The sequence below is a fragment of the Garra rufa genome, chromosome 8 (genome assembly GCF_049309525.1).
Source record: "Garra rufa chromosome 8, GarRuf1.0, whole genome shotgun sequence".
Taxonomy (NCBI): domain Eukaryota; kingdom Metazoa; phylum Chordata; class Actinopteri; order Cypriniformes; family Cyprinidae; genus Garra; species Garra rufa.
The window spans coordinates 45638790-45659206 of NC_133368.1; the positions used below are offsets into that span (position 1 = coordinate 45638790).

The 20417-nt window shown below is 34.0% G+C and overlaps 1 protein-coding gene across 1 annotated transcript in view; it reads right to left on the reverse strand.

The window, feature by feature from the left end:
• The window catches only part of galnt3 (UDP-N-acetyl-alpha-D-galactosamine:polypeptide N-acetylgalactosaminyltransferase 3 (GalNAc-T3)), a 35807-nt gene that overhangs the window by 11041 nt on the left and 4349 nt on the right, over positions 1 to 20417 (reverse strand). The window contains exons 3-6 of the mRNA XM_073845611.1: positions 13698 to 13870; positions 6288 to 6437; positions 4075 to 4309; positions 3478 to 3595 (exon numbers count right to left, since the gene is read on the reverse strand). Of these exons, the coding sequence (XP_073701712.1) occupies positions 3478 to 3595; positions 4075 to 4309; positions 6288 to 6437; positions 13698 to 13870 (676 nt within the window). The remainder of the gene's footprint in view (positions 1 to 3477; positions 3596 to 4074; positions 4310 to 6287; positions 6438 to 13697; positions 13871 to 20417) is intronic.

Consider the following 20417-nt stretch of genomic DNA (forward strand, 5'->3'; position numbering starts at 1 on the left):
GTAATTATTGGTGAAAATAGTCGATCCGGAAGCTCACATTGTGTTGAACTATAGATCTGCTATTTTCAGAACTTATAAGTGACACTACCCAACAGCAAAATACTTACTGACCTACATTAATTTGTTAAAAGACTACTTTTTTCCCTTTTTTTGACTAAAACTAGACTAAAACCTTTTTGACTTTTCGTCGACTAAAATTGGACTAAAACTATCACATATAGAAGTGACTAAAATTTGACTAAAACTAAGAAGCATTTTAGTCCAAAAGACTAAGACTAAGACTAAATCTAAGATGGTTGTCAAAAACAACACTGGTTATATTGTGTACTAAGACCGGTGGAAATGCAAAGCTTCAATTTTCTAGGCTGATAAGATTAGGAACTACACTCCCATTCCGGCGTAATAGTCAAGGAAGTTTGCTGCCGTAATATGGCCGAAGCAGGAGCAGTAATACCACGCAGCACATGTGCAAATGCTAAACTAGCTGGGAACTCATTTGTGATAATACTCCGCCTGCTTCAGCCTTATTACGGCAGCAAACTTCCTTGACTATTACGCCGGAATGGGAGTGTAGTTCCTAATCTTATCAGCCTAGAAACTCACAGCTTTGCATTTCCACTGGTCTTAGTACACGATATAACTACAGAAGAGTCAAGTTTTAAATAGGACAAATATGGAAACTCGTTGGTCATTTTTGAACGCGATGCTATTGGTCTCATAGGATTCAATGATCTATGCTAAGCTATGCTAAAAGTGCTATCGCCAGAACAGGAGAACGGCTGAATGGATTTCAAAACGGTAAAAATCAACTTATTAACTCGGGGGGAGTTGGAGAATGAGCCTATTTCCAAAAAAAGTGGAGTGTTCCTTTAATATTAAGCCATAATTAAAAATAAAGACTCTAAACTAGTTGCCTGAAACTTTCTTTTGATACAGTCACTGATTTAAAGTTTTAAAGCAGAAATGGCATTAGAGTATGAAAGTTTGATTCATTTATTATTGAAACTGAATAAATTATATTTTAAATTACATTCAAATAGAAAAGTGTTATTTTAAATTGTAATATTTCACAATATTACTGTTTTTGCGTATTTTTGATTCAATAAATGCAGCCTTTGTGAGCAGAAGACACTTCTTTCAAAAACATTAAAAAGAAAAACTCATTGACCACAAACTGACTGACTTCTGCACTTGCCATGTCACTAATTTAACACTTTTAGAGATTCACATTTATTCAGTTAAAAATTTTGACTCAGCGATTCATTTGCATTACCAATCAGAAATGTTCACAGAAGTCCCTTGAAAAAGCTCCTAAGAAGATGTACACGCAAAACAACCATTTTTTAACTTAATGCAACAGTTAATGTAATAATTTCTTAAATAACTTGATCATTTATCTACCAAGCAAGCACATGAACACACAGAACTTGAACTTCAGTGTAATCAATATAATTGTCTTGCTCTAAATTGTTTAATTCATGATGTCAGTAAAACTTGACTTAATCAATAAACACTAAATTTGGGGTCAGGGAGATTTTTGTTTTTGTTTTTGAAAGAGTCTCTTATGCTCACCAAGGTTGTCTTTATTGGATTACAAATACAGAAAAAATAGTAATATTGTAAAATATCATTATAATTTGAAATAACTGTTTTCTATTTGAATATATTTTAAAATACAATTTATTCTTGTGATGCAAAGCTGAATTTTCAGCATCATTACTCCAGTCTTCAGTGTCACATGATCCTTCACAAATCATTTTAATATGACAGACAAAAAGTTAAAAACGTATTTTTTAGAAACAGTAATAATTAAAATAATAAAAATTATAATTATATAAATATATTATTATTAAATTCAGAATTCTTTCATGAATTGAAAATTCAAAAGAGCAGCATTTATTTTAAAAAAAAACATTTAAAAACGTCATTACTGTCACTTCTGAATATTTAAATACACCCTTGCTAAATAAATTTTGTAACATTTTTTTATAATAATTATAATTTGTACATATGCAGACTGTATATTATGCAAAGTACACATTTCTAATAATTGTGCATTTAATTCTCATTTTGTATTTTCATAAAGTTTTGGAGTGTCACTACCGAAACACAGTAATAATAATTTAATTAGAAGGGTTTTATTGACCCAATAAAATTTTGCTTACATCTACATTCCAAATATATATATTTATATGCTATTTTATAATTTTTTTTAACATTTTAACAATATTGAGATTTGTTGTATTTTGAATCCATTTTTCTTTGTAAAAGGCAAGAAGTTGATCATACTGATGTCTAATTTAAGGATTATTTAGTCTGAATATACATTGAACCAAAAACTGTCATAACATCTTAGTTGTTAATTCAGTATTCTTTATTTTTAACAAAACATCCAATGTTTTGGTCATGACAATAATGTTTAAAGTAGGTAGCGACCACATCGCATTACACAATTTTATCTTGCATACTAAAACACTACCAAAACATACTAAAATACAAAATAAATGCGTAAACTATACTACAATTTTGTTTATTTCCCCCCAAAAAAGGATTATGTGTTCCCTTTTGTCACTACCGACAATTTTGTGGGATAACACCCCCAAAAAACAAAGATGTCACTACTAAAATGCCACCAAATGTTTCAGAAGTGACTGCTTCAGTAGTGACAATTTTAGATACTTTTTAACCTTGCTCAAAGATGCTAATCAGCACATGGTTAGCTAGCACAGTTGATAACAGTGGTACACATATAAAAACTAAACGTTATGGAATAACTCTCCAAAAAAGTGTGCTTAACTGAAGAAAAAAGGTGTTCGGTAGTGATGTTCCTTAAAGTTACACAGATTTTTCAGACTTTTGAACACATTTACTTCAAAATGATGAGACCTATCTACTCAAAGCTTGTAGCTATTAGAGAAAGTGACACATGAATATTTCCTGAGCATAAATTTAGGGGTGTAGTTAAAATCAGCCTCAGCCAATGGACTAAAACATACACTGTTTTAGTAGTTACAATAAAAATGCAGGACACATTTTTTTTTTTTTTCAAAATTTACAAAGAAAATATAAAATATATTTAATATATATATTTAATATAAAATATATATATAAAAACGTCACTTTTTAAAAGAATTAATACTTTTAAAAACAACAATGTAAAAATTAAAAATAAAAAATTCAATATCATTCTTTCAATATGAATTTAGGGAACCTCCTAATTGAAAGTACCCACCAAATGATGATTTTATATATATTAAGCTACTGATATTTAAATGATTGTGGGTTTCAATAGATAATAATAGAAGGATCGTAGTAAACATTTAAGAATTGAATACTTAAATGCTTTTTAAATGTGTTTTTTGGTTTGCACCAATTCTGTAGAATGGCCCATATATCTTACCAACCCCAAACTTTTAAAAAAGTACTATACATTTGCCTAGACTGAATAAAAGATGTGTAAATTTAATTTTGACTCACCCTGAAGGACATTTCAATATTTTCTCCACCCCAAATCTCCATCTCCTCATCATAGCTTCCAACGTGGTAGAAATAATCTCTGGAAATTGAGAACAATCCCCCTGCGAACGTTGGCGTCCTGTGAGGGCAAATTAGATTACAGTATAAATGTTTTTTCATTAGGCAGAAAATGACTGAAACGTGTGTTTTGTGTGTGCGTGTATAATAAAAACATTTAATGGAAAAGCAAACAACGAGCTTCAGAGTATTATCAAATCTATTTACTCTAATCGTATAAGAAATAGTCATGCTGTTCCCAACCTGTATGACATTTTCTCTTCCACTGAACACAAAAAGAGAACAATTTCTGTATTATCAAGTGACACCGAAGACTGCAGTAATGATGCTGAAAAAGCAGCTTTGCATCGCAGAAATAAATTACATTTTAAAACATATTCAAATAGAAAACAGCTATTTTAATTTGTAATAATTTTATAAAATATTACTATTTTTACTAGACTTTTTAAACAAACAAATGAAGCCTAAGTGCTCAAAAGAGACTTTTCAAAGCATTAAAAATCCCTAGATTGCTTAGTTTAATCCTGAGCGTTTACTTACTTAATAGGGTATGTCTCATCTTTCCGTCTCCATTTTTCATGATCAGGAAGGGTCTCCCATCCGAAGGAAAGGCCCCAGTCGAAATTCCCCCGGTTGTGATGCTGTCCGTACGGTGAGGGTTTCATGAACTCAAATGTGTTCAAGTCAATGGTGGTAATGTCAGGGCTCACCACAGCGGTAGAGTTTTCTGCTATCCTGGCCAGCAGGGGCTCAAGCCATCCGTGAAAACACTCACCTAAACAAACGAAGCAGGAATTGCAAGATAAAGTCAGCACACTGCAAAAAATGCTTTTCTTACTTAGATTTTTTGTCTTGTTTCCAGCCAAAATATTTAAAAATCTTAAATCAAGAAGGATTTTTGGACGAGTAAAAATGGTCTTGTTTTTAGAAAAAAAAAGTCAAAATTAAGTGTAAATTAAGCAAAATAATCTAAAAAATCTTGTTTTCTGTTTGAAATTTTTTTCTTACTCCATTGGCAGATTATTTCGCTTGTTCTAAGCAAAAACACACTTAATTTTGACTGAACATTTTTTGCATCTTCAAGTACATTCCAGGCCACTTCTTACTATCATTTACTTTAACATACATACTTACAAACACCCTGCACTGCAAAAAATGCATTTCTTACTTAGATTTTTTGTCTTGTTTCCAGCCAAAATATCTAAAAAAAAATGTTAAATCAAGAAGGATTTTCTAGACAAGTAAAAATTATTGTCTTGTTTTCAGAAAAAAGAAGTTAAAATAAGTGTGTTTTTGCTTGAAACATGCAAAATAATCTGCCAAAAAATATCTTGTTTTCTGTTTGAAATAAGTTTTTTTTTTCTTGCCCCACTGGCAGATTATTTTGCTTGTTCTAAGCAAAAACTCACTTAATTTTGAATATTTTTTGTAAAACAAGACAATAATTTTTACTTGTCTAGAAAATCCTTCTAAAATCAAAATTAAAATTCCAAGCAAAAATTAGACCAAGCAAAATAATCTGCCAATGGGGTAAAAAAAAAAAAAAAGAAATTCTTGTTTTCTGCTTGAAATTCTTTTTTTCCTTACCTCATTGGCAGATTATTTTGCTTGGTCTAAGCAAAAACATCTGAAAACAAGAAAATAATTTTTTTCTCGTCTAGAAAATCCTTGACTTAAGAATTTTTTGATATTTTGGCTGGAAACAAGACAAGTAAGAAAAGCATTTTTTACAGTATGATGCATAAACACAGACGTAGTAAATAAATAAAACTGTTTTAAATCAATTTTATTAAGTTGTCATTCTGGCTGACCATCTCCCAGTCAACCAAAACAGCGCAGGACACAAACACTTTATAAAAAAAAATGTGATTTTGGAATATCAGCATATATTTAACATTTGTGTGTATTTTGCTTATTCAAGTATTTTTATGCTAAATATCAAGCAAATGTGAAGTCACTTCAGTTTGGATGATCCCTTAGAAGGCCTATGTAGTTAGTACTGTATAAGGCAAGGCTGCTCAAGAAGGAATTTCTAGATGAGTAAAATATTTTTTGTTTTCAGAAAAAAAAAAAGAGTGTTTTTGCCTAAAACAAGCAAAATAATCTGCCAATGGGGTAAGAAAAATATTCTTGTTTTCTGTTTAAAATATTTTTTTCCTCACCCCATTGGCAGATTATTTTGCTTGTTCTGAGCAAAAGCTCACTTTTTTTTAATTTCGGGCTTGACTGTATTTAATATTTGTGTGTATTTTGCTTATTCAAGTATTTTTATGCTAAATATCAAGCATGTGGAGTCAGTTAGACGCTTAGACCCTTAGAAGGCAGCTGCTCATTTAATTTTGACTTGTTTTTTTTTCTGAAAACAAGAGAATAATTTTTACTCGTCTAGAAAATCCTTCTTGATTTAAGAATTTTTAGATATTTGGGCTGGAAACAAGACAAAAAATCTAAGTAAGGAAAGCATTTTTTGCCGTTTTAGTCGTTTTCATTCTGGCTGACCATCTCCCAGTCAACCGCACCAGCAGAGGACACAAACACTTTCTAAAAAACATCATGAATGTTTAACAAGCCTAAACTCAGACGGAATTAAAAAGCATCAGATTGTTTCCAGCGCAGAACAGAGCAGCTCTAACTGACCACAGGCTTGTTATAAAGAGCGTGTTTTTATTAAGAGAAACCCTATTAATGTGAATCCAGCACAATTGAGTGGGAGTGATTTGCTCTTTAAATGGCAAAGTGCTCATAAGACTCACAGTGGGCATCCAGGAAGGTGAGAGTTTCGCCAGTGGCCACAGAGGCCCCGAGGAGACGCGCAGTGATCAGGCCTTTTCGCTCTTGCTGACGGACCACACGAACGATGTGCAGCTGTTTCAGATACTCATCCAGTTTGTCCTTCAATTGCTCTGTGAGAAACACAAATGCCAAAACAATGTTTGTTTGTGCATTTTTAGTCAATAATTGTTACTTTCTTTTCACTAAATTCTGAGGCCTTTATTCTTTAATGGAGAAGGGAATCCCAGAATGCATTAAAATTAGGGATGCACCGAATATTCGGCCACCGAAAATTTTCGGCCGAAAATGGCCCAAAAGTGCATTTTCGGTTTTCGGCCGAAAGACTTTTATCACTGAAACAACACGGCCGAAACAGTATGTTGACGCAAACAGAAACCGCAGCCTGCACGTGCTTGTCTGAAGCAACACTTCTGTGGTGTGGACGTATTTCAGTATATCTGAGAAAGACCCACGGATAGTGATTTGCAAAACTTGTAATGCCGAAATGTCAAGAGGGGGATGTCTGCAGTCGTGCGGGCAGCCAGTGATGAGAGCAGAGATCAAGACAGATGTAGCTTTCAGTGAGAGAAAAACAATGGCTTTACGTTGGTGTTACGTCGCAATAATTTAAAGATATGTCTTTTCTATATACTGTATTTTTATAAATATTTATGTTTTAAACCGTGGAGGTGAGCCAATGGATATCACACAAGCAACGTGAAAACTGCGCAATATGTTAAAGGTCCCATATCGTACACATTTCTGGAGGTTTATTTTATTTGTTGATGTCCTTAAGAATATATATTTGCGGTATAAGTGCCAAAATCCATCTCAATATATTTTTACAGCTCCTTTTTTAGGAGCTCTGTCAAAAACATGTCGATTTTGGCCCATCTAATTAATATTCATGAGCCTCTCTTCTGATTGGCCAGTTGTTTTCTGAGTGACGCACAACCAGGCCAATCACAGGTAACTACGGTCATGTATGCTGTAAGCGTAAGCGAGCTCAGAGCAATAGAGAGAGCTGATACTCAACAGGATATTTTAGAATGATCATTAATGTTTTTTCTTTTACAAACACCGAATGCAGTAGGCTACATAACTGTTGCTTTAGTAAAGCCCCTTTCACAATGCGCGCTGATTCTGGAAAATTACGGGAACTGTGTGAACCAAAGCCAGAACCTAAAGGCAGTGTTGTAGTAATGATGCACGTTATCAAGCGACTCTTCACAACGAAAAATAACGTTACGTGCAAAGTGGAATGAAGCAGCGATCATCAGGCAGAGCCAGCTCCTCACTATCAGCGCTGAAGCACAGTTTGTTCAGGTTAGTTTCAGTTTAGTGAAACGTACGCGTCGCATTACATCTCACATCCAAACGTCACATGTCTTTATGGGTTGTGTGTAAAGCACGCACAGATTCCGGAAAACAACTGTGAATGAACCAAATTAAACAATTCCGGAACAAATCGTGGGAAACATTATCCGTGTATTTACCGGAATCGCTGTGTGAAAGAGGGAAAGTTGACGTGCCGCTGGTCTCTTATATTAACGTTGTTCTGAAGCCTGTGTAATGATCGTAGCTTGACATCTATCGACTGAACAGGGTTTTCTCCACTTGTTTTCCTGTTGTTGTTGCTCAATGGAATGGATGCGTTGTTGTCTGGGGGTTTGACAAAAGGAGGGTGGGACGTTGGTTTGTGACTGAAGGCGGTGACTTGAGTCGATCGGACGTCACATCGTTACGGAAGTCACAGCTGCTTGTGAAAATGAACAGCTACTTTAAGCAGGCTGTGTGCAGTTTACTGTGGATTGACTGTTTTGAAACTCATATGGTAGTTAGATAGCCCCTAGACCTTAGTTATCATGAAAAAAGCCAGGAAATTTTGATTTTGACGATATGGGACCTTTAAAGTGAAAGTAAAAACTGACAGTGCTTTCAGCATCTGACATGCATTCTCTCAGAGACAATGAGAGACGATTAAACTTCATATGCTGATATTAATTTAGTCCCCTACTATTGTGTAAGGGTTGTTTTTTGAAAGACTTAAATAAAGCTCTTAATTTGATGAAACTTCAAAAGGCTATCCATTGAATAAATATGAGCGCTGCACGTTTCAAAGTCATTTGCTGCACTGCTTTGTGTACCATTCTGACAGCGCCTCCTGCTGGAAGAGAAAGACGTAGACTTGTAAATGTGAACTGATGGATCCACAAGATAATGTGTTATAAAAATGTAAACAAAGGCAGTAAAATATATGTTATTTAAGTAATATAATATTTCATTGATAATAATTGTTTAAATTAATATAACTGATTTATTCTTTGAAACTTTAATATTAATTTATGCAATTGCAATGCCTTGATTTTAGCAAAATTAGTACACAGTCATAGCCATAAATGCAATGGTACTAATAATTGGCATAATTCTTTCGGTGTTTCGGTTTTCGGCCTTGGTTTCCTCTTTTTCGGTTTCGGCCAAGAATTTTCATTTCGGTGCATCCCTAGTGTGTGTATAATGCTTATTCAAGTATTTCTATGCTAAATATCAAGCATATGTGGAGTCACTTCAGATTGGATGTTCCCTTAGAAGGCAGCTGCCTGTGTAGTTAGTATAAGGCAAGGCTGCTCAATAGGTTTTGGAACACATTCCAGATTTATTTTACTTACACTACCAGCCAAAATTTTATGAACAGTAAGACTCTTCTGCTCACCAAGCCTGCATTTATTTGATCCAAAGTACAGGAAAAACAGTACACTTTTGAAATATTTTTACTATTTAAAATAACTGTTTTCTATTTGAATATATTTTAAAATGTAATTTATTCCTGTGATGTCAAAGCTGAATTTTTAAAATCATTACTCCAGTCTTCAGTGTCACATGATCCTTCAGAAGTAATTCTAATATTCTGTTTTATTGCTCAAAAAACATTTATTATTATTATTATTATTATCATGTTGAAAACAGCTGAGTAGAATTTTTTCAGGTTTTTTGATGAATAGAAAGTTCGGAAGAACAGCATTTATCTGAAATAGATATAGATAGATAGAAATGGTTTGTAACATTATAAATGTCTTTATCATCATATTTGATCAATTTAAAGCATCCTTGCTAAATAAAAGTTTTCATTTCTATATTTTATTTCTCAAAAAAGAAAATGTACTCAACTGTTTTAAATATTGATCATAATAATAAAAAATGTTTCTTGAACAGCAAATCAGCATATTAAAATGTTTTCTGAAGGATCATGTGACACTGAAGACTGGAGTAAAGATGCTGAAAATTTAGTTTTGATCACAAAAATAAAATATATTCAAATAGAAATCAGTTATTTTAAATAGTAAAAATATTTCACAATAATACTGCTCTTGCTGTATTTCGGATCAGATAAATGCAGCCTTGGTGAGCAGAAGAGAATACTTACTGTTCAAAAACCATACATAATCATGCCAGCTGGTGTCAAATCTTTCAAAAAGTGTTACTTTTAAAAAGGTAACACTGAATAAATGTAATGTTTTGCCTTTTAATAGATTCAGTGTTCTATCAGAGTTTTAGATTCAGTATGCTGGGATAAAAGACATAATAATACTCTTTTAGCAAAGGAACAGGAAAAAGCTCAAGCAGCACCTTTAATCTGGTAGATATGGGTGTGTATGTATTCATTAAGAATAAATATCTCCTTCCATGAGTCTGCAGGCTTCCAGCAGCCCTCAGGGCAAAGCCACTGACCAGCACTTTGGCATAATATTATATATTATACAGAACTGAGGAGTAATTTACTAAAAATAGTGATGCATACTGTAACTTCAAAGTATGAGTCCCTCAGTTGTCTTCACTGTGAAAAGATGGATCTCAAAATCAGACAATCTTTGTCAGAAAGGGTTCAAATACAGAAAAATGCTGAAAAACCAAAGAATTTGTGGGACCTGAAGGATTTTTCTAAAGAAAAGCAGACAGTTTAACTGTTCAGGACAAACAAGAGACCCATGATCAACTATCACTAAACAAAAAACACAGCTGTGGATCATTCAGGTAACAACACAGTATTAAAAATAACGTGCATGTAAACTTTTGAACAGGGTCATTTTTATAAATTCAACTATTATTTTCTCTTATGGACTTTATGTAATCGTCTTTATGTGAAATATTTTATTCAGGTCAATACTAAATAAAAAATAACATGCATTTTGTATGATCCCTCATATTTTGGTCAAATAATTAACATTTATTTCAATCTGTTGAACACTACAGAAGATATTTTAAAGAATGTCAGCAGCCATTGACTTCCACTGTATTTTTTTCCATACCTTGGAGGTCAATAGGGACTCACCAACTGAAAACCCTCATAAACCATCACAACAGGCCACGCTACCCACTTTAGGCTGGTTTAAGCAGTTTTTTAATCAGCAGGGAGGGTTTTCTTGACCGCTTAACTACTTTAAATTATGAGCCGCTTGGGAAGCTGCAGTTTAAGAGTGGATTTCCCAGTCCAGACAGTGTGATTTATGATATCACATAATATGTATTATCCTCCTCAGAATCATTTAAGAGTAAAGGTGCAACACTAAGTCTGCTGAAACACAGCTGAAATGATTCACAGCAGCGCAGAGGGACGTCCTATAGGTTTTGGCTTCCTCCGAGGGTGGGGACCTACACACACAAGACTGGTCTTTCTCAACAGAAGCTGGAATTGCTTGAGAAGGAGAGACGGAGAGTGTAATTAAAAGAAGAGGGAGCATAAAAGAATAGTTGAAAGCCAATTCCCTGGCTTTCGTTTCTCGCATGGCGAGCAGCCAAGAGAGAAAGTTCAGTTCCTGCGTGATTCAACCAGGGGAACGGATAGGTGAGATCTAGTGCAGTGGTTTTTAACCCAAAAAGTATAGAAGGTCTGTTCTGATCAGTTCAGTTCAACCAGTCAAAAGTTTATGAACAGTAAGATTTTTAATGTTTTTAAAGAGATCTCTTCTGTTCACCAAGCCTGTATTTATTTGATCTAAAGTACAGCACAAACTTTGACATTTTGAAATATTTTTACTATTTAAAATAACTGCTTTCTATTTCAATATATTTTAAAATCTAATTTATTCCTGTGATTTCAAAGCTGATTTTTAGCATCATTACTCCAGTCACATGATCCTTCAGAAATCATTCTAATATTCTGATTTGCTGCTCAAAAAACATTTATTATTTTTATCATGTTGAAAAGAGCAGAGTAGAATTTTTAGATTTTTTGAAAGTTTTTTTTTTTTTTTGATGAATAGAAAGTTCAGAAAAACAGCGTTTATCCAAAATAGAAATCTTCTGTAGCATTACAAAAAAAATTTATCATCACTTTTGATCAATTTAAGGCATTCTTGCTAAAACAGTTGCAAAATGTATTATTTCTGAAAAATTCGTTGCCAAAAAATAATAATAATAAAATTAAATAAAAACTGACTCCAAGATTTTGAATGGTATAGTGTATAATGTTACTAAAGCTGATCTTTGGATCTTTCTATTCACCAAAGAATCCTGAAAAAAATTGTACTCAACTGTTTTAAATATTGATAATAATAGTAATAATAACAATAATAATAATTGTTTCTTGAACAGCAAATCAGCATATTAGAATGGTTTCTGAAGTATCATGTGACCCTAAAGACAGAAGTAATGATGCTAAAAATTCAGCTTTGCATCATGGGTATAAATCACATTTTAAAATGCATTCACATATTTTTGAATCATTTGGACCAATATAATGTTGACTCCGACCAGTAATGTAATGCTTAATATGCCGTCTTTTGAGTGCTTCAGTTTTCACCTGAAACTGCCAATATGCCCTGATTGCTCCTAAATGTCTGTTTTTTCTTTTATTACTATTATTCTTTTATTTATAAATTTTTATGTATTTTGTAAGTTTATTGTTGTTTGGTTTGGTGTTTATTATGCAATGTAAATCTAATAAAAATACTTACAGTTAGTTTAAATTGTAATCATATTTTATAATATTACTGTTTTTAAAGTCGCAATTGTGTGATGTAAACTTGCAATTCTGAGAAATAAAGTCACAATTGCATGATATAAACCCTAAATTCTGAGAAATAAAGTCACAATTGCATGATATAAACCCTAAATTCTGAGAAATAAAGTCACAATTGCATGATATAACAATATTGTGGTTTGGTGTTTATTATGCAATGTAAAACTAATAAAAATACTTACAAAAAAATGTATTTACATAGAGACCAGTTATTTTAAATTGTAATAATATTTTATAAAATATTATATAACTTTTGTACCATAGTGCATATTTTGCAAAGCAAAATAGACTCATTATGTATATCAGAGGAAAACAAAACTTCATGTCTTTTGCTGTTGATGTAAATTTTACACCTAATCAAACAATGTGGTATTTTGGTGCCAACTCATTTGCCATTCAGTCAAAGTTAGTCAAATGTTATTGGCAGATTGTGCAACACACCCTCATCCTCAAAAACCATGAATAAAACTTCACAATGTGAAAGAAACCAGACACGGCCACATGCATTTGTGTGACAACCACAATTTGTGACCCTGGATTTTTTTTAATTGACATTTATACATCGTCTGAAAGCTGAATAAATAAGCTTTTCATTGAAATATGTTTGGTTATATGTGGTTTGTTAGGATAGGACAATATTTGGCCGAGATACAAGTATTTGAACATCTGGAACCTGGTGCAAAAAATCTAAACATTGAGAAAATCGCCTTTAAATTTGTCCAAATTAAGTTCTTAGCAATGCATATTACTATTCAAAAATTACGTTTTTATATATTTGCCATAGGATTTTTACAAAATATCTTCATGGGACATGATCTTTACTTAATATCCTAATGATTTTTGGTATAAAAGAAAAATCGATAATTTTGACCCATGCAATGTATTTTTAGCTATTGCTACAAATATACCCATGCGACTTAAGACTGGTTTTGTGTTCCAGGGTCACAAATGGAACCTTATTGTAAAGTCTCACTATTTAAAGACACTTTCAAGTAAAGTTTATCAAGTTTTACCAAGCAATTTTGGTGCTGTGTTGAGTTGCCACTTGAGGTCTAATATCATATATGGATTCTGAAGCAAAACAAGTTGGGAAGCACTGCTCTAATGCTCATTTTCTTCATCCACCTGTCAAAGATCTGTTTTTTTAAAAGTCCACTGATAGCCCTCTATACCTCAGACCCCCTTCACCAGCTGAGCAAAACTCCTCTGAGAACATTCCCAAATAGCTCTGTTTCCTGTAGTAACCTGCTTCACGAGCGCCGGGTGTCAGCAGGCCTACAAGAATTCAGTAAAACGGGCTGCTTGAGTGAAACCGGACGCCCATTAAAACACACGGACGGTCTGGTGGGGATGCGTGCTAGAGGCGAGTTACCGTCAATGCTGGCGTCGTCCACGAGGATGATTTCTTTGAGGAGCAGAGCAGGGGAGGTGTGCAGGACGCTGTAGACGGTCCGCAGTAACGTGCTCCACGCCTCGTTGTGGAAGACTATGATCACGCTTGTGGTCGGCAGGGGTGGGCAGCGTCTGAATGTCTGTTCGATGCATCTGTGAGGGGAAAAGAGAGACAAACAGAGAAATGAAGGAAAGGGGAGGATGTTTTCCTCAACAGATGTCTGTGAAATGTCTAGATTAGGGCTGGGCAATATATTGGCCCTGTTTGGCCATTAAGATTCCTATGAAAGCCTGTTTCGCCACTGAATAAATTTTTTTTAAAAGTTATTGCGACTTCTCACAATTCTGACTTTTTCTTTAAGAAAAGCATGACACAAAGTCACAATTCTGACTTTTTTTCTCAGAACTGTGAGATATAAACTCATAATTGCGAGTTATAAAGTCAGAATTGCAATTCTGAGAAATAAAGTTGGGATTGCGTGACATAAACTCTCAATTCTGAGAAATAAATTTGCAATTGTGAGAAATTAAGTCAGAATTGTGAGATTTAAACTTGCAATTCTGTAAACATATCAGTCTTTTTTTCTCCCAGGAAAAAAAGTCAGAATTGTGAGATAGAAAGTGGCAATTGCGAGAAAAAAAGTCTGCGAGTTTATATCTCACAATTCTCACAGTTCTTAAAAAAAAAAAAAAGTCAGAATTGAGAGATACAAACTCGCAATTGGGAGAAAAAAAGTCAGAATTGAGGGATACAAAGTCAATTGCAAGAAAAAAAGCCAGAATTGCAAGATACAAATTTGCAATTGCAAAAAAAAAGTCAGAATTGTGAGATACAAAGTAGCAATTGCGAGAAAAAAAGTCTGCGAGTTTTGCGAGTTTATATCTCACAATTCTCACAGTTCTAAAAAAAAAAAAAAAGTCAGAATTGAGAGATACAAACTCGCAATTGGGAGATAAAAGTCAGAATTGAGGGATACAAAGTCAATTGTAAGAAAAAAAGCCAGAATTGCAAGATACAAAGTTGCAATTGCAAAAAAAAAGTCAGAATTGCGAGATAAAAAGATGCAATTGGGAGAAAAAAGTCAGAACTGAGGGATACAAAGTTGCAGTTAAAAGAAAAAAAGTCAGAATTGCAAGATACAAAGTTGCAATTGCAAAAAAAAGTCAGAATTGAGGGATACAAAGTCACAGTTGCAAGAAAAAAGTCAGAATTGCGAGAAAAAAAAGACGCAATTGCAAGAAAAAGTCAGAATTGAGGGATACAAAGTCACAGTTGCAAGAAAAAAGTCAGAATTGCGAGAAAAAAAAAGATGCAATTGGGAGAAAAAAAGTCAGAACTGAGGGATACAAAGTTGCAATTGCGAAAAAAAGTCAGAATTGAGGGATACAACGTCACAGTTGCAAGAAAAAAGTCAGAATTGCGAGAAAAAAAGATGCAATTGGGAGAAAAAAGTCAGAATTGAGGGATACAAAGTTGCAATTGCGAAAAAAAGTCAGAATTGCGAGAAAAAAAGACGCAATTGCAAGAAAAAAAGTCAGAATTGCGAGAAAAAAAGACGCAATTGCAAGAAAAAAAAGTCAGAATTGCGAGAAAAAAAAAGACGCAATTGCAAGAAAAAAAGTCAGAATTGAGGGATACAAAGTCACAGTTGCAAGAAAAAAGTCAGAATTGCGAAAAAAAAGATGCAATTGGGAGAAAAAAAGTCAGAACTGAGGGATACAAAGTTGCAGTTAAAAGAAAAAAAGTCAGAATTGCAAGATACAAAGTTGCAATTGCGAAAAAAGGTCAGAACCGAGGGATACAAAGTCGCAGTTGCAAAAAAAGGTCAGAATTGCGAGGAAAAAAGATGCAATTGGGAGAAAAAAAGTCAGAACTGAGGGATACAAAGTTGCAGTTAAAAGAAAAAAAGTCAGAATTGCAAGATACAAAGTTGCAATTGCGAAAAAAGGTCAGAACCGAGGGATACAAAGTCGCAGTTGCAAAAAAAGGTCAGAATTGCGAGGAAAAAAGATGCAATTGGGAGAAAAAAAGTCAGAACTGAGGGATACAAAGTTGCAGTTAAAAGAAAAAAAGTCAGAATTGCAAGATACAAAGTTGCAATTGCGAAAAAAGGTCAGAACCGAGGGATACAAAGTCGCAGTTGCAAAAAAAGGTCAGAATTGCGAGGAAAAAAGACGCAATTGGGAGAAAAAAAGTCAGAACTGAGGGATACAAAGTTGCAGTTAAAAGAAAAAAAGTCAGAATTGCAAGATACAAAGTTGCAATTGCGAAAAAAGGTCAGAACCGAGGGATACAAAGTCGCAGTTGCAAAAAAAGGTCAGAATTGCGAGGAAAAAAGACGCAATTGCAAGAAAAAAAGTCAGAATTGCGGAATTGCGAGTTTATATCTCATAATTCTGACTTTGTTTCTCGCAATTGTGAGTTTATATCCCGTAATTCTGACTTTATATCTAGCAATTCTGACTTTATAACTCGCAATTGTGTGTTTACATCTCACATTTCTGAGAAAAAAAGTTGGAATTGCGAGTTATCAAAAAATCAGAACTGAGAGATAAAAACTCACTATTGCGAGAAAAAAAGAATTGCGAGATACAAAGTCGCAATTGAGAAAAAAAGTTAGATTATATCTCATAATTCTGACTTTATTTCTCGCAAGTGAGTTTATATCCCGTAATTCTTACTTTATAACTCACAATTGTGCTTTTATATCTCACAGTTCTAAGAAAAAAAGTCTTGAGAGATAAATTGAGAGATACAAACTCGCAATTGGGAGAAAAAAGTCTGAACTGAGGAATACAAAGTCACAATTGCAGGAAAAAAGTCAGATTTGCGAGTTTGTCACAATTCTGACTTTATTTCTCCCAATTGTGCATTTATATCTCACAGTTCTGAGAAAAAGTTTATATGACGCAATTCAGAAAAAAAGGTAAAAAGTCGCAATTACCTTTATATATAAATTATATATATTATATATATATTTTTTATATATATATATATATTTTTTTTTTTTTTTTTTTTTTGTGGTGGAAACGGACTTCCATATTTTCCTAAGGACTATGAATCTATGACTTGAATGTATGCATGTATATAGACACACATAAACAGAACATTTTATTATGGGTGTGATTAATCATTTGTCTAAGCGATTTGACAGCTCTATTTGCTTTCTTTCTGAGGACCAGAAACTCTCCATGATTATGAATTAGTTCAACAATGATTCGACATTTCATTTGCATTGTCTCAGAAATTTTCAAGCAGGTTTGGATATGAATCTTTGAAAATGTTTTAATAAATACTTATGTTAAGTACTCTGTATTTTTATATTGGTGCATATACATGAGTAACATTACATATTTTAATTACTTGAACTAGATTTTTATTGTATTTTACTTCTTACTTCTTTCTAAAAAATATAATTTATTTGGCTATAATAGCTGTTTGGTTGATTTGATGATGAAACAATAGATTAAATGCATAAATATCAAGACAATTGCTGAGGCTATGTCACCCAGTCCTCATCTGGATTTCATTTTGCAAACTCCTAATTATGTGTTGTGTGATACTTTGTATAACAATAAGCAATGGGAAGTCTGATTTTGTGTATATCAGCCCACTAAAGCAACAAGGGCATGAACAAACGTGTTTAATTAGAGAAAAAAGCTCAACTTTGTCTAACTCTGTAATTAGTAGCAATATCTGCGTAGACATGTTTCAATTACGCGTCTGAGGACAAAAACTACTCTGTAGTTTCAGAGTCACTGATTATCCTGACAGATAAACAGATTCTCCACTAAATTCTATGCACACAAACATTGTTACATTTTTAAAAATCCTTTTGAAAATACTTAGGATTGTGCACTATGCATGCCACATGATAAATACTAAAAACACAATATTAAAAGTGTTTTAAATTAGAAAAAGGCTAGTCTTAGTCCTGGACCATGGACCTCATTGCATTTGTGTTTTTCTCTGCTGCCAATTGAGTTATACTACCATTTCGATCTACAAGGTGGTCTCATGTTATTTTTGGTTGGTTTTGGACTGAGTTTTGATAGGCAGGGTTGCATAACCCACATCAGAAGGTGATCCAGCAAAAAAAGCATGTTATTTTAAACAAGGACTTTACTTTTCTTGCGTTTCAATGTGAGAGTATTTATAGATATATTTTTTTCTTTCAGCTTAAAATTAAAGGGTGCCCACATCATTTGACTAATGAATCTCCACTTCCACATAACTTTTCCTGTCATACAGTCATGATTACTAGTTACATGATTACTAAATTGTTATTTAATTCTTACATAAATAGTTAATTATGTACTTCAACTAAATGCATGTCTGCTTTGCTCAGGTTTCATAAATGAGAGTGCAATATTCATCAGATTAAAGCATTAAAAGCTAAACATTCCTTGAAAAATGAAATGCAATATTAAATTCCTTAATATTTCTGTGAAAACCCTGAATTTTTAAAAGCAAAAAAAAGATACTGCATCCACATAACAACTAACCTTAACTGATTAAAAAGAAATGAAATTTTGCAAAAAGTCTACTAACCAGGCCATCCAAGATGTGTTTGTTTATCCATCTCAAAAGATTTGGAAAAATTTAGCATTGCACTTGCTCACCAATAGATCCTCTGCAGTGAATGGGTGCCATCAGTATTAGAGTCCAAACAGCTGACAAAAACATCACAATAATCCACAAGTAATCCACACCACTCCAGTCCAACAGTTAACATCTTGCGAAGCCAAAAGCTGCTTGTTTGTAAAAATACAAATCCAACTTTAAGGCATTTTAACTGTAAACCATCACATCTTGCCAAAATATGGGTCCATAATCCACAAAAACATTTCCTCCAGTGAAAAAGTCAGAACCCTGCGGTCCTCTCACATCAAAATCCACCCACATATTTGTTTTTGCTTGTAAACAGTGCTTGATCCGTGCATATTTCTCTCCTGATTCAGATGAGACAACTTTTTTACTGAAAAAAAGCTATATTATGGATAGAGGACTTATATTTTAGCCAAACTATATAACTATACTGCATTTGTTTCTTGGAAACATGCAGATTTTCAAGATATTAAGTGATGAACTGGAGTTGTGTGGATTGCTTGTGGATTATTGTAGGTTTTTATCAGCTGTTTGGACTCTCATTCTGACGGCACCCATTTACTGCAGAGGATCGACTAGTGAGTGATGTAATGCTGGATTTATCCAAATGTGTTCCAGTGAATAAACAAACCAATCTACATCTTTGATATCCTGAGGGATTGAACATTTCCACCTGATTTTCATTTTTTGGGCGAACTGTTGCTTTAAGGCAGAGGTCTCAAACTCAATTCGCTGGATCAGGTGTGTTTGATTAGGGTTGGAGCTAAACTGTGCAGAGCTGTGGCCCTCCAGGAATTGAGTTTGAGACCAGTGCTTTAAGGTATCTGTAGGTGTCTTAAAGGAGAAGTTCACTTCCCACAACAAAAATTTATAGATAATGTACTCACCCCCTTGTCATCCAAGATGTTCATGTCTTTTTTCCTTCAGTCGTAAAGAAATTGTTTTTTGAGAAAATCATTTCAGGATTTTTCTCCACATAGTGAACTTCTATGGTGCCCCCGAGTTTGAACTTCCAAAATGCAGTTTAAATGCAGCTTCAAAGGAACTCTCAAATCCCAGCCGAGGAAGAAGGGTCTTATCTAGGTCTTATCTGTTTTTTTTTTTTTGTTTGTTTTTTATCACAATTTATCTACTTTTTAACCTCAAATGCTTGTCTTGTCTTGCTTTGCCTGAACTGTGTTTTTTCTGGTTCAAGACAGTTAGGGTATTTTGAAAAACTTCCATCTTATTTTCTCCCTCAACTTCAAAAATAATTTCAAAATTACCCTACATCGCTGCAGAAGTGTTTGCAAAGTGATCGTGCAAATTAGATCAAACACCCTTAACAAAAAAGGTAAAACAGCAAAGCAATTTTGAAGGTGAGGGAGAAAATGAGAAAATTAGTTTTTCGACATACCCTAACTGTCTTGAACAAAAAGAGGAAAACAAGATGACCATTTAAGGTGAAAAAGTATATGAATTATAATTAAAAAATTTAAAAAATAACAGATTGTTTCGCTAGATAAGACCCTTTCCTCCTCGGCTGGGATCATTTAGAGCTCTTGGAAGCTGCATTTAAACTGCAGTTTGGAAGTTCAAACTCGGAGGCACCATAGAAGTCCATTATGTGGAGGAAAACTGAAGAAAGGTGGGGGGGGGAGTGAGTTCAAACTCGGGGGCACCATAGAAGTCCACTATATGGAGGAAAACTGAAGAAAGGTGGGGGGGGGGGTGAGTTCAAACTCGGGGGCACCATAGAAGTCCACTATATGGAGGAAAACTGAAGAAAGGTGGGGGGGGGGGTGAGTTCAAACTCGGGGGCACCATAGAAGTCCACTATATGGAGGAAAACTGAAGAAAGGTGGGGGGGGGGTGAGTTCAAACTCGGGGGCACCATAGAAGTCCACTATATGGAGGAAAACTGAAGAAAGGTGGGGGGGGGGTGAGTTCAAACTCGGGGGCACCATAGAAGTCCACTATATGGAGGAAAACTGAAGAAAGGTGGGGGCGGGGGGGTGAGTTCAAACTCGGGGGCACCATAGAAGTCCACTATATGGAGGAAAACTGAAGAAAGGTGGGGGGGGGTGAGTTCAAACTCGGGGGCACCATAGA